The sequence below is a fragment of the Podarcis melisellensis genome (assembly GCF_964234715.1).
Source record: "Podarcis melisellensis genome assembly, chromosome: 15".
Classification (NCBI taxonomy): Eukaryota; Metazoa; Chordata; class Lepidosauria; order Squamata; family Lacertidae; genus Podarcis; species Podarcis melisellensis.
Window position 1 is genome coordinate 21,902,283 of NC_138532.1, and position 15,587 is coordinate 21,917,869.

Here is a 15,587-nt window from a genome sequence, read left to right on the forward strand (position 1 = left end):
AGATATGACTGTACAAGGAAGCCTGCCCCCTAACAATTGTGAAGGGGTTCCCATAAGTGTTCAAACATTAGGGCCCTAAAAATTTAGGTTCACCACTGCTCATGTCCTAAGGGGTTTTCCCCAAGCATCTGGGCACTCACTGCGAGAACAGGTAAAAAAGGTAAAGGTAAAGGACCCCTGGATGGTTAAGTCCAGTCAAAGGCAACTATGGGGTTGTGGTGCTCATTTCACTTTCAGGCCAAGAGAGCTGGCATTTGTCCACAGACAGCTTTCCAGGTCATGTGGCTTTTTACCTTCCCGCCACAGTGATACCTATTTATCTACTTACACTGGCGTGCTTTCGAACTGCTGGGACAGAGCAATGGGAGCTCAATCCATCGCAGGGATTTGAACCGCTGACCTTCCGATTGGCAAGCATAAGGGGCTCAATAGTTTAGACCACATGGCATGGCGTTCCTTTTGAGAACAGGATGCTGGTCTAGATGGGCCACTGGCTGATGCAGAAGGCTCATCTCCTGTCCTTATGGGCCCCATTCTGGCACTGGATACGTGTCATTGTGACTAGTAGCCACTGACAGCCACCTTCCCATTGGGACACCATCTGGGGCCACACCTGCAAAGCATACGCAAAACAATTTGGTAAGTGTAATGACCCTAATCTCGTTCCAGAGAGCCCAGAGAGGAGGAGGAGGAGGAGGACTCCTCTCTTCCTAACAACCAATTGTCCTCACCAACCAGCACTTTTTCACCCAGGTCCTTCTGAAGTATAATCACAAAAGAATCTGGTTTTACTTGCCGGGCAACAGACGTAGTAAGCCTGTCATAAAAAGGAAATGTGAAGGACCAGCAGTCATAATAAACCAACCTGCCCTCAACTGGAAGGTTATAAGAGACTGGGGAGCCCAGTGACTCATAATGCACATGGGGGAATTGGCCTCCATGCTACTGGGACCAGGAAGTTAAAACTGCTTCCTGAGTTTCTCTGCGAGCCCTTTGAGACAAATACAGTCCTTCATTCAGCAAGAAGTTACAGAGGAGGCCACTGGCTGTTTGCTGGACTGCTGGTGGAGTCACAGCCATTCCTGTTTCAAGGAACTTGTTTGTGAGTACCTGGTGGGAATCGTGCCCCTGTAACTTTCATTTTGCTTGTAGGGGTGGTGAACTCACCAGGGGCTAAGGAGCAGAAGGAGGTGAGGAAAAGAGTAGGAAAAAAATATCTGGAAAATACACGGATTATACACAGCTGTCTGCTAGCTCATTGATCTTCATGTCCTCCCAGAGACTGGTCTTATTTATGTGTAAACGTTTTTATATTCCACCTTCTCACAAAGCATCAGGGCACCGCACAGCAAAATTACTGGGTTCTTCTTGTTTTTGTTTTTGTTGTGTATTTTGTGTTTTTATCGTGTGTTTTTATCTTGTGAACTGCCCTGAGACCTACGGGTATAGGCCAGTATACAAATTTTAGTGAGGATGATGATGATGATAAGCTTTTAAGACGACTGTCTACTCAAGATCATTTTAAACACGTGTGTGGGCCTGTTGGCATTAAACAGTCTTCCAGAGAGACCTGAAAGTCAAAAGTGAGGGTGCCTGTCAAATTTCTGCTGCTAGAAACTTAGGGGACCAGAACCATTAAGGTTGTGTACACATTACTGGCCTAAAACACTGCTGGGTCATTCTTTTTCTCTGTTTGGAATAAAGCTGGCTTGAGGGGAAAACGCATCAAAATGCAGCATTTCCTAAGAAATGAAAGGATACATAGAGGAGGGGCTTTTTTTCAGTCAGAGCTCATCGGAGCTCAGTTCTGGCACCACTTAGGTGGGCACCATTGCCATTCTAAGAGAATGAGGGAGAAGTTCATGGTGAGCTCTGGCACCTCTTCCTCTTGAAAACTAAAACTGCATACAGGGTAGATGTGGATTGTGCCTAAAGTCGTGTTTACACTGCATCCCAAACCAGCACTGGAGTGTGTACTCATACCAAATGCCCAACTCCTAGTTCATAGAAACCCCTTTCCCAGCCCAAATTTGACAACTGTGATTACGAGGGTGAGCCACTAGATGGTGTCTCTTGCAACTCCATGCATTTTGAAATTGTCAATGAGCAGAAGGCTCACTTGATCCCCCGGTTGGGGTCTTGTTTCCTTTGCTTATTCAGTTTTGCGCCAGGGTTGCAGTCCTCCCCATGCTCCACCCCCAGCTTTGTCAACTGCTGTAGTAAACTCAGATAAAGGAAAACGCCTTTCTGTAAAAGAGTAAAAAGAAAAAGAAAGGTAAAGAACCCCTGGATGGTTAATTCTAGTCAAATTAGACTATGAGGTGGGGCACTACTCTCTGCTTTCAGATGTCAAGGGAGCCAGCATTTGTCCACAGACAGCTTTTCCAGGTCATGTGGTCAGCATGACTAAATCGCTTCTGGCGCACTGGTGAGTGCCAGAGCTCATGGAAACAACGTTTACCTTCCCAAAGCAGCAGTACCTGTTTATCTACTTGCACTGGTATGCTTTTGACCGCTAGGTTGGCAAGAGCTGGGACAGGGAACTCACCCCGCCGAGCAGATTCGAACTGATAACTTTACAATTGGCAAGCCCAAGAAACTCAGTGGCTTACACCACTGTGTAATCCCCTATAATGGATGGGGCTGATCGCCTTGATAATGTTCGCAGTGTAGGCTCTGAGTTTGCGCTTGTGTAACCCTGGTTAAAGGTGATGAGTGTGATGACACCAAGAAGCTGTTGGAGAGGGCAAGCAAAAGTTGGATTTAGTCTCCCCAGTTTCTCCAAACAGCTCCAGGGAACTTTTACTCATATTTTAACAGTGATTGTGCACAGGAAGTCAAGTCCCGGGGAAATATGCACGGAGTCCATCCTCTTGTCATTCTTCAGCTGATCAAAAATCATGAAGGGATGTTTTTAAGTGGTTGACCTAATTAAGTAACCACTTGAATGGCCGTCCCTTTACATATTGAAACAGGCCATTGTTTTGTGGAACCTGTATAGCAAGTTTCCCTTAAGCAAGAGAGCAGTTGGGATTTCTTAAAGCACAGCAAGTGCCCCCTGCCCCATACCCTACTTAAAGGGAAGAAATCCACCTTTACGATTTCCACTGCATTTTTGAAACAAATAATGTGCAAGGCAGGGCTATGTAGAAACAGGGTCAGCCAGCCCAAGAGACAGTCTGAAGCAGCTGCCTCGAGCGGCAGAATCCCACAAGGCAGTGCCCCCATGGAAACCCCGCTTCCCCTGCCACTGCAGATCTTACAGAAATCCACTGCCGCTGCACAACTCTGGTAAGCCGAGCTTCCACTGAGAAGGGGCAGTGCCTTCTCATTTTGCCTCAGGCAGCGAAGCAGGACAGGCTGCCCCTGTTTGTGTGTCTCCAGAAAAAGGCAGCATTTGGTTCTGGAGGCAGTAATCAACATCTTGAGAATCTCTGCTTTAAAGAATCAGGGCAAGTTTCTAGCCCTTATGGCTGAGTCAGAATGCGTCAAAATGCATGGTCAGCTTTGGCTGAAACCTGGACGTGGCAAGGTTGACTCAACGTTTCCAGCAATCAGGGGACAGAGATCAGTGTCCTGAGGAACTAGCATCCCCCAACAAAATCAGAGTTGTGCAAAATAATATGAATCACATGATAACATGAAATGGAAGCGTTTTTACATAACTTCTGTTAATTTGCATAATTCACACAGGTCTCAGAATTCAGGTTATTTGGTGTGGAATTTTTGGGCAATGTGGGCCATCTGCTCACATAAGGCACTGATATGACTGGGATGAACTCTGTGTTTTTCCTGCCTGAGCTCTACATTCTTTTGCTTGCACAAACGACCAGGGTTTGTTTCACAGGGCCAGTGACTTTCCAGAATTTAAAGCTAGGCTTTAAAAATAAAATAAAGGCAGAATAAAGTTTAGCCAAGTCAAAGCCTGCAGCTAGGGATGCCACAAATATCTGTGATTTTCCACGCCCACCATCATAGCTGCTTATTTGCTATTAAAAATACAGTGTCCTGAACAGGCAATGGCAGGTTTCAGCATTCAGAACATTATTGTTGCAATCATAGGAATGTCTGAAACTACTGTGTACCAAATCAATCCATCTAGCTCCATATTATCTGCACTGACTGGCAGTGGCTTCCCAGGGTTCCCCCCCCCCCAGGCAGGGGTCTCTCCCATCCCTCCCTAGAGATGCCAGGGATTGAATCTGAGACCTTCTGCAGGCAAAGCAGATGCTCTACCACTGAGCTACAGCCCTTCCCTTAAGACATAGGAACATAGGAAGCTGCCTTATATACTGAGTCAAACTACTGGTCAATCCCAAAATTTGCAAGTTCGTCCGAGGTCACAATCGGAAATCAGGCAAACCAATATGCTTGGTATTCACTGTAATTGTTCTTTGTCTCTGAACTTTACACAAATAATTATTTCCTGCATTGGTTCTGACATTTTCCCCATCAATTGAAATTAATCTTGAAATTAATTACTGTACAGTGGTACCTTGCGTTACATACGCTTCAGGTTACAGACTCCACTAACTCAGAAATAGTACCTCGGATTAAGAACTTTGCTTCAGGATGAGAACAGAAATCGTGCTCCAGCAGCGCAGCGGCACCAGGAGGCCCCATTAGCTAAAGTGGTGCTTCAGGTTAAGTACAGTTTCAGGTTAAGAATGGACCTCCGGAACGAATTAAGTACTTAACCCAAGGTACCACTGTACATAAGTTTCAACAATGGCAGATAGTGAGATGCGTAATGTTGATTCTAGCAGAAGCTGAACTGTAGCAGAGTGGAAACAGCGCTGATTGCAATGAAACCGCAACGGGACAGAAGTCAGCTCCTTAAATCCCCAGTTGTAACTGACTTAATCCATACCTTTCTCTCCCCACTCTTTTTTGGCTACAAGATTATGATTGTCATCATTCTGCAAGTGATCTGCAGCCTTGTGGTCTGGCTGTCGCTCTATGGCGGCTTCTTGTACCGGAACAAGCATCGCAGCCCCGAATGGAGCTGCCGGCTGGTCACCCTTTTGCACGGGCTAATTGTCACCTTCTTCTCCGGCTACATCGCTCTGATTGACGGGCCCTGGCCTTTGACTCATGCAGGTATGCAGAGATGATTCATCCTCAAGGGGGTTGTCAGAGGTAAAAGGGGGTCAAATGTGGGTGCAGTTGCTCTGCTCGCCCACCACGGCTAAACCTCTGTCTGCTATGCCATCAATCCCCATCCCAAAAGCACAGCTCCGCTGTGACTTTATTCATCCACCCATCCATTCATTCCATTTACATCTCATCTTTCCTCCAAGGAGCTCAAAGTGGCATACACAGTTCTCCACCTCCTCATTTTATCCTCACAACAACCCTTTGAGAGGTATGTTAGGCTGAGAGACTGTGACTGGCTCAAGAATGCCCTGTGAGCTTCATGGATGAGCAGGAATGAATGAATGAATGAATGAATGATCTCCTGGGTCCTAGTCCAACCCTCTAACCACTAGCTTCATGGACAAGCAGGAATGAATGAATGAATGAATGAATGAATGATCTCCTGGGTCCTAGTCCAACCCTCTAACCCTCTCCATTGGCTGAGAGTATGATTTGCAACCCTGATTGCTCCTAGAAATCTGAAGGACCAGGAAAAAAGACATCCCAGGAAAAATAGGGTGAAGAATTCCATTTCCCTACCATTTTTCCAGTTTCTTCCCCAACTTCTTTTATTATGAACTTAAAGAAAACTGGGATATGGGGCATTTTTTTATTTGGTTTTCTGCGGGGGGTGGGGGTGGGAGGCGGATTCTGGGCATTCACACCTCTATTGTTCACTGAGTACAAATAATGCCATGTAGCTGTTATATAAAGCGCTTTGGGATGTTCAAAGATCTTCACTTGTAACTTGTACAATGACCCCCGAAAGGTAGGTCTGTATCATCGTCCTCATTTTATATCAGGGAGAAGCTAAGCTGCAGCTCAGTGCTAGAGCATCTGCTATGCACAGAAATGGCCCCAGATTCAATCCCCAGTGGCATCACTGGGTAGGGCTGGGAATGTGCCCCTGCCCAGGACCCTAGAGAGCTGCTGCTAGGCAGTGTAGAGACAATACTGAGCCACATGGACAAACAGTCTGACTCGGAATAAGTTGAGGGCAGTGGCTTGGCTATGACATTCCATTGACTCCCATTTGTCATTGCTTCCCCTAACCCAGGTTCCCACCATTCTGATCTTCACCTGATGTCTTACTCCTGCACTTTATCGTCTACTCCCGGCTCCATCCACTTCGCCGCTTCCATTCCTGCCATGCCTTCCATCCAGCTCACTTGAGTCTTCTTGCCTCGTTCCTCTACCCTGCCATAATTGTTCTTCCCTCTGGTACACATAAACTTCCCAGTTTCGCCCTTCTGTCCCGAATCAGCCGACTGAAGGAGAACAAGAGACCACATTCCTAGGCACCAGCTTTCCACAACCTGGTGCCCTCCTCCAGCTCTTTTGGACTATACCTCCCATCAGCACCAGCCAGCGAGACTGTGCCAACTTGGACTGGTGAGAGTTGTAGTCCAAAACATATGGAAGGCACCTGGTCATGGAAAGCTGATGGCCTGGGAGGAAACTTCATTGAACTTGTTGGGCCTTACTTCTGAATTGACGTGCCAAAGGCTGACCTGTAAATTCTGCAAAATTAACAAATGCATTATCCCATTTATAGTTGCAGATTGCGGCATTCCCACCCACCCCCTGAAGAATTTCTGCTTCCTACAACTCTCAGCTTTTGTTGCTGAGTTTTTATCTACCTCTTCTTCTTTTTAACAGCAAGATTCTAGTCCATTTGAAATGATGTTTGAAATTATATAAATAACGTCTCCATAAAATGTGGGTTGCATCAGTGAAGATGTTTTCCCCTTTTCTGTTTCAAGCAGAGAGTCCATGTTGCTGGATAGGGTCCATTATTTCATTCTCCGTGCCCACAATGATTTTCTACGCTCCATTACACAGCTAAAAATGTACACTGGATTTATTTAGAACTATGACTTGCTAGCGCTCATCTTCAGAACTTGTCACAAGTGCTAGAATATGGAAGCGAATGAAAAAGGGAAGTACCTCTGGCCATGTGCAGAGGGTCCCATCTTAGCACTGAGCCTCTCCACTTCTCTGAATATCTGGGAAAGGGGGTCAGAGTTTCCAGATTGGAAGCCTTGGTATGCAGGTAAACTGTAACCTTCTAACATCTTCCTTTGAAAACAAAACATTATTATGCCCCTACTTTTACTTTTTCAGTCATTCTTTGTACTTTATACATTAATTGCATGTCATTCCCATTCTCTCTGTTTTCTGCTCACAATAATCCTATGAGGTAGTTACAGATAGGTAGCCGTGTTGGTCTGCCATATCAAAACAAAACAAAATCCTTCCAGTAGCACCTTAAAGACCAACTAAGTTAGTTCTTGGTATGAGCTTTCGTGTGCATGCAGGTATCTGAAGAAGTGTGCATGCACACGAAAGCTCATACCAAGAACTAACTTAGTTGGCCTATGAGGTAGGTCAGACTGAGTGATAATGACTGACCCAAGATTGAGTTAAGCAGGGATCTGAATGCAGGTCTCTGCTAAAATCCATCAAACTGCTTGCTACCCTGCATGGCCACTGGTTATGCAGATTGATTACCATAATGTCTGCATGGTCTGGGAGCAAATCAGACTTGCCCTGTAATGACATCACAATCTCTGCAATTTCCGAAGCGTGGGTCCTGATGGCAGTTCCTAAGATGCTTCAGGAAAGGTCAACTGTTATCTGAGATCTCCAGTTTATTTTTGCTGGAGGTTCAGTGGCCAAAAAAAGGGTGAATTGCTAGCCTCAGAATTTATTATTATTATTAAGACAGACAGACAGAAAGACAGATAGGTAGATAATAAGCAAGTACAACAATTCCCAAGAACCTTATGCAGTATTATACCTGAAGGAGCGTCTCCACCCCCATTGTTCAGCCCAGACATTGAGGTCCAGCTCCGAGGGCCTTCTGGTGGTTCCCTCACTGCGAGAAGTGAAGCTACAAGGAACCAGGCAGAGGGCCTTCTGGGTAGTGGCACCCGTCCTGTGGAACACCCTCCCATCAGATGTCAAGGAAATAAACAACTGTCTGACTTTTAGAAGACATCTGAAGGCAGTCCTGTCTAGGGAAGTTTTAAAAGTTTGATATTATTATTATTATTATTATTATTATTATTATTATTATTATGTTGAGAGCCACCCAGAGTGGCTGGAGAAACCCAGCCAGATGGGTGGGATATAAATAACAAATTATTATTATTATTATTATTATTATTATTATTATTATTAAGATATAATATCCTTGGTGGTGGTTGCAATTGCTTATTAGTCCTGAGCATGTTAGAGCACACTGCGAACATGATTTCAAACTTTCACCCATAACAATGAGGACTAGAACTTTAACAGTGACCCCCAAATGGTGGAGCTTCCGCTACCCTGCTGTCAGATGACCCACCATCTTTTGCCACTTTCCTTCTTCGTCCTTGCCTTTCGCTCCTCTCTTTCACTTGGAACAAATTGACGCCTGGCGCTCTGAATGTCATCTCCCCTTGCTGTGTCCTCGCAAGCCCTCGCTTGCATTTAGTTCAGCTCCTGATCGCCAGGATTAGGTCTTTATAACTGTTTCACGAGGCACCTGTCGTCCTTGTGGGAGTATCTAAAAATTCCTCAGAGCCTGCTCTTACTCTAAGCCATTTGGCCAAATGACATCTGAGCTACTGACACCAGCTGCAAATCCCCTTTTCTCCACTTGTGTAATTACTGCTGGGGTGATCAGGGGGCCCAGGGCACCATCTGGGCAAAGGCACAAAATGGACATCAAATATACTACAGTGGTACCTCAGAAGTCGTATGGAATCCGTTCCGGAAGTCCGTTCAACTTCCAAGATGTTTGGAAACCAAGGTGCAGCTTCTGATTGGCTGCAGGAAGTTCCTGCAGCCAATCAGAAGCTGTGGAAGCCCCATTGGACGTTCATGTTCCAAAGAACATTCGCAAACTGGAACACTTACTTCTGGGTTTGTGGCTTTTGGGAGCCAAAATGTTTGACTCGCAAGGCATTTGGGATCCAAGGTACAACTGTATTGTATAATAATGTTAACTGTGTTGATTTTTCAGTGTAGCATAACCAGGCATGCTTTTGTAGCTGATGAAGAACCAGACACCAGCTTATTCCAAGGCATAGTATGAGCAGCAGGCCAAGCCAGAAAGGCAATGATGCAGCTTATTATTAGTTCCCTGCCTACGGTGCAATGCTGAAAGCTGCCAAGGCTGTAGTGGAGAATTAAATGAAGGGTGTGCAGCATCAGGAGCTGCACCACCAGCGGACTTCCTGCAGAAGAGCTTCCAGGCAGGAGCAGTCTATCTGAGTAATGGGAATTCTCAGTTTGAGTGGCCTTGAAAACCCACAGACATTTTTTATTTGCCCCAATGCCACTTCACAGGAACTTAGGAAACTGCTTCCCACATATCTTTTGGTCCATCCTGTATTATCTATTCTGATTGGCAGCAGCTCTCCAAGAATTCAGACTCAGGGGTCTCTCTCAGCCTGACCTGGAGATGCCACTGAATTATGACTTTTCCCCCAGAGCATATGGGAGAGATGCTATTAAAAACTTGGAAGTTGTTCTGGGAATACTTATGGAGCATCTCACAGAACCAAGGCTTGAGTTTTGCGTGCATGCAACACACACACACACATACACTTCAAAACCAGATTTCCTGTTTTAGAATCTGACCTTTGGATGCATAAACATGATATTTGATATCATTCCCAAATACCCTTTTCAGAGTAAGTTTCTCTTTTGAGAGCTTGCTCAAATTTTGGTGATGGAGAGGATTGAGTTCAAAAAAGCAGGGGAATAGGTCTGGGACATCAAATGGCAAAAGCATTGGATTTTCAGCGTGTAAAATGTGTTTTTTGTTACAGTCGTACCTCAGAAGTCAAACGGAATCCATTCCAGAAGTCCATTCGACTTCCAAAATGTCCAGAAATGTCAGCTTCTGATTGGCAGCAGGAAGCTCCTGCAGCCAATCAGAAGCCACGGAAGCCTGTCGGCCGTTTGGCTTCCAAAGAACGTTCACAAACCAAGACACTCACTTCTGGGTTTGTGGCATTCGGGAGCCAAAACGTCTGAGTACCAAGATGTTTGACAACCAAGGTACAACTGCATTTTAAAGAGCAGTTTAGAAACTTATAAGGTGCAAGGGTCATCATTTCAAGCAACGTTAGATTTGCACCCTATGGTTCCATTTCAACTCTGCAATTCTGAGATTCTAGGATGGCAAACTCAGTCAACCCATTTTTCTCATCTTTCCAGGCTACCCCAACACGGCTCTCCAGGTCTGCCTGATGTGCTTGTCGCTGGGATACTTCCTCTTCGACTTGAGCTGGTGCATTTATTTCAAGAGCGAGGGCAACCTGATGCTCTCTCACCACATGCTCAGTGTCGGCGGCCTGGCTTTCGTGCTGATGATTGGCAAGTCTGCCACCGAGATCAACGCTGTCGTCTTTGTGAGCGAGATCACCAACCCTCTCCTGCAGCTACGCTGGTTCCTTCGGGAGATGGGGCGCTATCAAAACCTCCTGGGGGATGTGGTAGATTACCTTTTCGTATTTCTCTTCCTGGGGCTGCGCATCGCCGGCGGAGCATGGATTGTACAGTCGGTGATGACTTCGCCCAACACCATCTGGATGCTGAGGGGTGGCGTCCTGGCAATGTATGGAGTGTCCTGGGCATTTATGCTCGATATCCTCAGTTTTGCCAGGAGGAAAACAACGAAGAAATATTTTGCTTGGAAGAACGAAAAAATGAAAGGAAAGCTTCCCAAGGAAAACGGACATCTGCCAAAATGCTGACTTTGACTTCCCAGTGGGCTGTTGTGAAATAACCAAGCAATAAGCAAACGGAACCTGGATAGCTCAGTTGGTTAGAGCGTGGTGCCGATAACGCCAAGGTTGCAGGTTCGATCCCCGTATGGGACAGCTGCATTGCAGGGGGTTGGACTAAATGACCCTCGGGGTCCCACCCAACTCTACAATTCTATGCTCTTATGAAGTAGGAAGCAACTTTTATGGACAGGAAACTGTCAGGGTGCTTCACATAACAAAAACTGGATTGGGAGGAACCAAGGAACCGCTGACCTCCAGAGCTCGTTCCAAAGATGAGGGATCTTTGGGGCCAGACACGAATCATGGTTTGAATTGAATGGGTGGATATTCACCTTGAAGGAAACTTGGCAGAAAATGCCAGTGCTGGAGGAAGGACTAAACCACAAAGCCTGCAGGCAAGTGGAGGCTGGCCTGTAGGGGAAACAGGGCATTCCTCAATCTGACCTCAGCCAGCCCCCATGTGTCCTGCCTTTTTTCTTGCAACCAGTGCAGGAGCTGGCACTGGCTGTGGGTTCTTCCTCCATAGTCTCACTGGTGCCTTTGCAGAACTTATCAAAGAAGAAGATGGAGACAAAACCTGAATTACCTCTGCCTCTTACTGGCTTCAACTCTGCCTGTCATTGACCTCCACGCCAAGGATGGTTGCAGCCTCTCTGAAGCAAGGATCTGGCTTCTTCCAGCTGCTCCACACTGCCAAAGCCCATCCAGCTGGATTTCACAGTCTACAACTTCCTTTAGATTGAGATACTGGAGGGTTCTCCCTGGCTCCACCAACAAGATCTCCATACATGCTCCAAGCCTATGGATCCTGACTGCCATGCAGGCCTCTGACAGTCTCTTGACTCGGCTGCCTCGGATATCTCAAGAGGAAATGGCAGGCATCAAATCTGGGTCCACCATGCAGTGGTGTAACGTGGGTTGCCAGCACCTGGGGCCGTGTGGAAGGGTGGGAGGGAGGGGAACGGATGGAGTACATATGTGTATTCAACTACTTAACAGTGTCCACATCACCTGAGAGATTGCAGCCACAGACTTAAGAAAAGAAGAGTTGTCCCTTTGTCTGGAGAGGTCGCTTCCTGGTTCAACAGAGCCCAGCGATGGAAGTATGCAGCTGTATTGAGGCAGCACCGGGTGTTAAAATTTTGCGCTCCGAACAATTTTGCACCCGGGAAAACTGCCCCGTGGTCCTCCCATGCTATGCCACTGCCATTGCGCTTGCTCTTGGCAATCAGACTGGGTTTTTTAAAGCCTGCCAGCTTGATTACCAGAGATTTACCAGGAATCTTTAGCTGTGATCTATGCTAGTATGGACGAGGCCAGCATTGAAGCAGGAATAATTTGAAATTTGCCTGCATCTGAAAAAATGCCCATTTGCAGCTGAACTTATTTCCTAACCCAGAAGCAGCCCTTCCCTTCCCCTCGAAGCAAATATTCCCTTGTTGTAGTGCACTCAAAGTGGCCGTGGCAGGTGTTTTCTCTTGGCAATACAAACCTAAGAGCTGTGACAATTGTGCAGACTCCTTGCTCCCGTTCCTAAACGGGCATCAGCATGGGGTCGGAAGACTGCTCCAGCTGTCACAAGTGTTATTTTTTGCACTGCAGTTAAAAGCTGCTGCTGCTCCCTCCCTGCGATGTCAAGGCAAACGCTGGTGCTTCTCATCACGGAAGTCGCTTGGGAATCTCCAAGCAATGATTTTCAGAAAGAACAGATAAAGAGGTTACAGGTTGCCCTGTCGGTTTCCACATGGTGCTTTTCACAGGAAGGGTTTTTATACCGTGCCGTGTCCTGAATCTGCCATCCAGAACTCTCTCTGGTGCTCAGGGGGATAATTTGTGCTAATCTTCCTGTGCTCCAGAAAACTGCCCTTGATCTCCCAGGGGCGGCGGTGTCTCTCTGGCTACACAGGAGACTTGCCTGCAGCTCAGACTTCGGTGTGGCTGTGAAGCCTACTCACTTCTCAAGAAGTTGTCGAATGCCTGCTTTGGGTTTGTGAAATGGACACACACACACACACACACACGAAAAGCTGCTGGCATTTCCCCTTGACTCCGGCAGTCCAAGTGTGTGTATGCACACATATGCATTCATGTGTGTTTGGGAGAAGGCGAAAGTTGCAGTCTTATGACGGTTTAGCTGTAAGTGGAGCTGAAGGATAAATCCAATTCTGTTTGCAACAATATGTCAACCAAATTGCAGCCATCCTTCGAAATTTGGACTTGTCTGAATTTTGCAATGTAGCCTAGCTAAGTTAACCATACCCCCAAAAATGCATATACTGGGATAAAGTGTGCATCAAAATGCATCTATTGGTGAAAATAGCATACAGCATTGAACTATGTCAGGGGAAGTGGTATTGCAAAAAGGTGTCAATTAGGCAAAATTGCATACAAAAGTTTGAATATTCGGAGAACTCTGCACTAAAAATGCTGCTGAATTTTCGTGATTCCTTTTTTTAAAAAATGTAAGCTGATATGGAAATGTGGAGGACTGAACTTAGGAATGGAAAAATGAGAAACTGCAACTGACATATTTGCCCATCCCTACTAATAAGTAAGCTCTACTGAACTGAATATGGGACTTCCTTCTGCATAGACATTATAGAATTGTGTCATAAGGAAATATCTACCTTGCCCTACAGGAGATTTACAGCACAAGGATATGCACGTCTACAGAAAGTAAACATCACCTAGTTTAATGGGACTTACTCCTAAGTGAGCAGGAACAGGATTGCAGCCATAAACTGCATTAATCATCATATTTATGTGCTTATTTGATTACCTCCTACCCCCCCCCCCAATTGACACCTCTGGATTGACACCACCATCAATAAACCATTTGGGTACAGCGAAGAGATCTCATATACTGAAAAGTCTTCAAATTGTTGATTCAGACAGGGCATAAGGTTGAATCAACACTTGAATTCTTCAAAAAAAAAAAATCAAGAGAAACTATACCACTAGTCAAACCCAACAAACACATATACCACCACCAAATCATTCCAAAGGAAATATATTTAGGTGTAATGCTGAAAGCTGCTTAGCTGCCTCATAGCTAACCTAAAAAATAAATGGTGGCTTATATAGAATGCCACAACTCCCAGTCATGAGAACAGAGGACAATCTCAGCTTTCTTGAATCCTGTCTTCCACCTCTTAGCTCCAGCAGGGCTGGATCTGATTCTTGGCTGGTGTGTTAGTTACAAGCAACTATATAAGAAAACGTTCCCCAGCCAGGGAGGGGTGGCCTCTAGGTGTTCTGGACCATAATTCCCATCAGCCCCAGGATCATCATACAGCCATGTTGGCTGGTAGGAATTGTCGTCTTGAAATCTGGACAGCACCAAGTTGGAGAAGGCTGATACAGTATCTCCATTTTTATCCAACAATCAAATTTTTCATCTTGTCCCAAATATCCCATTCAAGCAAATGAGTCTTCAGCTCAGTTTCACCACGTGGATAGCAGTAGTACTTGCCGACAATAGAAAATTATTTAGAGGGGGGGAATCAGAACACGTCAGATACTTTGTCTTGGACAATCCTGTAAAGTGGGCCAGTATTATAATTCCCAAATTGGAGGTGGAGACTGAGAGGGCAATGTGGAGACTGAGAGAGACCCAAAAATTGGGGGTGGGGCTTTCCTAGTTCATAGCTCTCAAGCTGTGATTCTGAGCACACTTCCATGGGATAAAACAAGCCAAAGAGCTGACCGAAATGTGACCTTCTTCATTGAGAGCAGTGTCTCTCTCGCGATGTACAAATCAATGTTCTTTTTTTGTATTTATTTATTTATTTTCTGAAAAAAATAAAATTTATTGGATTTTTACATGCAATAATAAATGAGCAGCGTAACGCCTCCACCCCCCCAACCCTAAAACAGGAATCAAGTTGTACATTTACATGAGCAATTCTTATCGATTCATGTCAATTATTCAAATGGGCAGTATCGTAATGTCTCATGAACAGCACAAACATTGTTTTATCTGTTACAGGCAGTTGTTCCCCAGGAAAAATACTGCTTTGGAGAGTGCACCTTTAAGACCTAGTTTCATCTGTGTATTGAATAAATGGCCACGCTACTGCATAAAATTTATCCGGCATTTATTACCGGGAGCATGGCAATAGAACTCCCTCCTAGCTGAAATTAGAGACGCCTTCTGTCTCTCGAGCTTCAGATCTTCCCATTTCAGCAGACATTTTAAGGATTTGTTTCCCTCATTTTTATGACTAATTCTAACTGATTTTAACTGTCGTATGCTTTTCGTCATTTTTGTGTACTCCGCTGATAGAGATGTCAGCAATTAAGCGGTATGTAATTACCTTCAATCAATGAATCAATCCCTTTTGAGTGATCAGTTATTTTCTCAGCAATAGCCCACGAAAGGTGCTTCATAGAATTGTAGAGTTGGAAGGGACCAACCACGAGAGTCATCTAGTCCAACCCCTGCAATGCAGGGATCTTTTGCCCAATGTAGGACTCGAACCCACAACCCTGAAGTTACTAAAAGAATAGTCAATACATCCTTAGTCCTCATATCAACATTTAGGCCTTTGAAGAGGGACAGTGAAAACAACTGGGGTGAGGTATCTATGGTCCCTTGAATTGTTTTGGATACTTCGGGGGACACCAGTCCCCCAAATGCCTTTAGTAATGCTAAAAAATGCATTTATT

At 45.4% G+C, this 15,587-nt stretch overlaps 1 protein-coding gene across 1 annotated transcript; it reads left to right on the top strand.

Moving 5' to 3' along the window:
* Positions 1–364: 364 nt before the first annotated feature.
* Positions 365–14,741, top strand: LOC309357665 (TLC domain-containing protein 5-like). The gene is made up of 3 exons (XM_081890043.1): positions 365–1,102; positions 4,902–5,100; positions 10,348–14,741. The coding sequence occupies exons 2-3, from the start codon at positions 4,905–4,907 to the stop codon at positions 10,884–10,886; spliced, it is 735 nt and encodes a 244-aa protein (XP_081746169.1). The 5' UTR covers positions 365–1,102; positions 4,902–4,904; the 3' UTR covers positions 10,887–14,741.
* Positions 14,742–15,587: the final 846 nt, after the last annotated feature.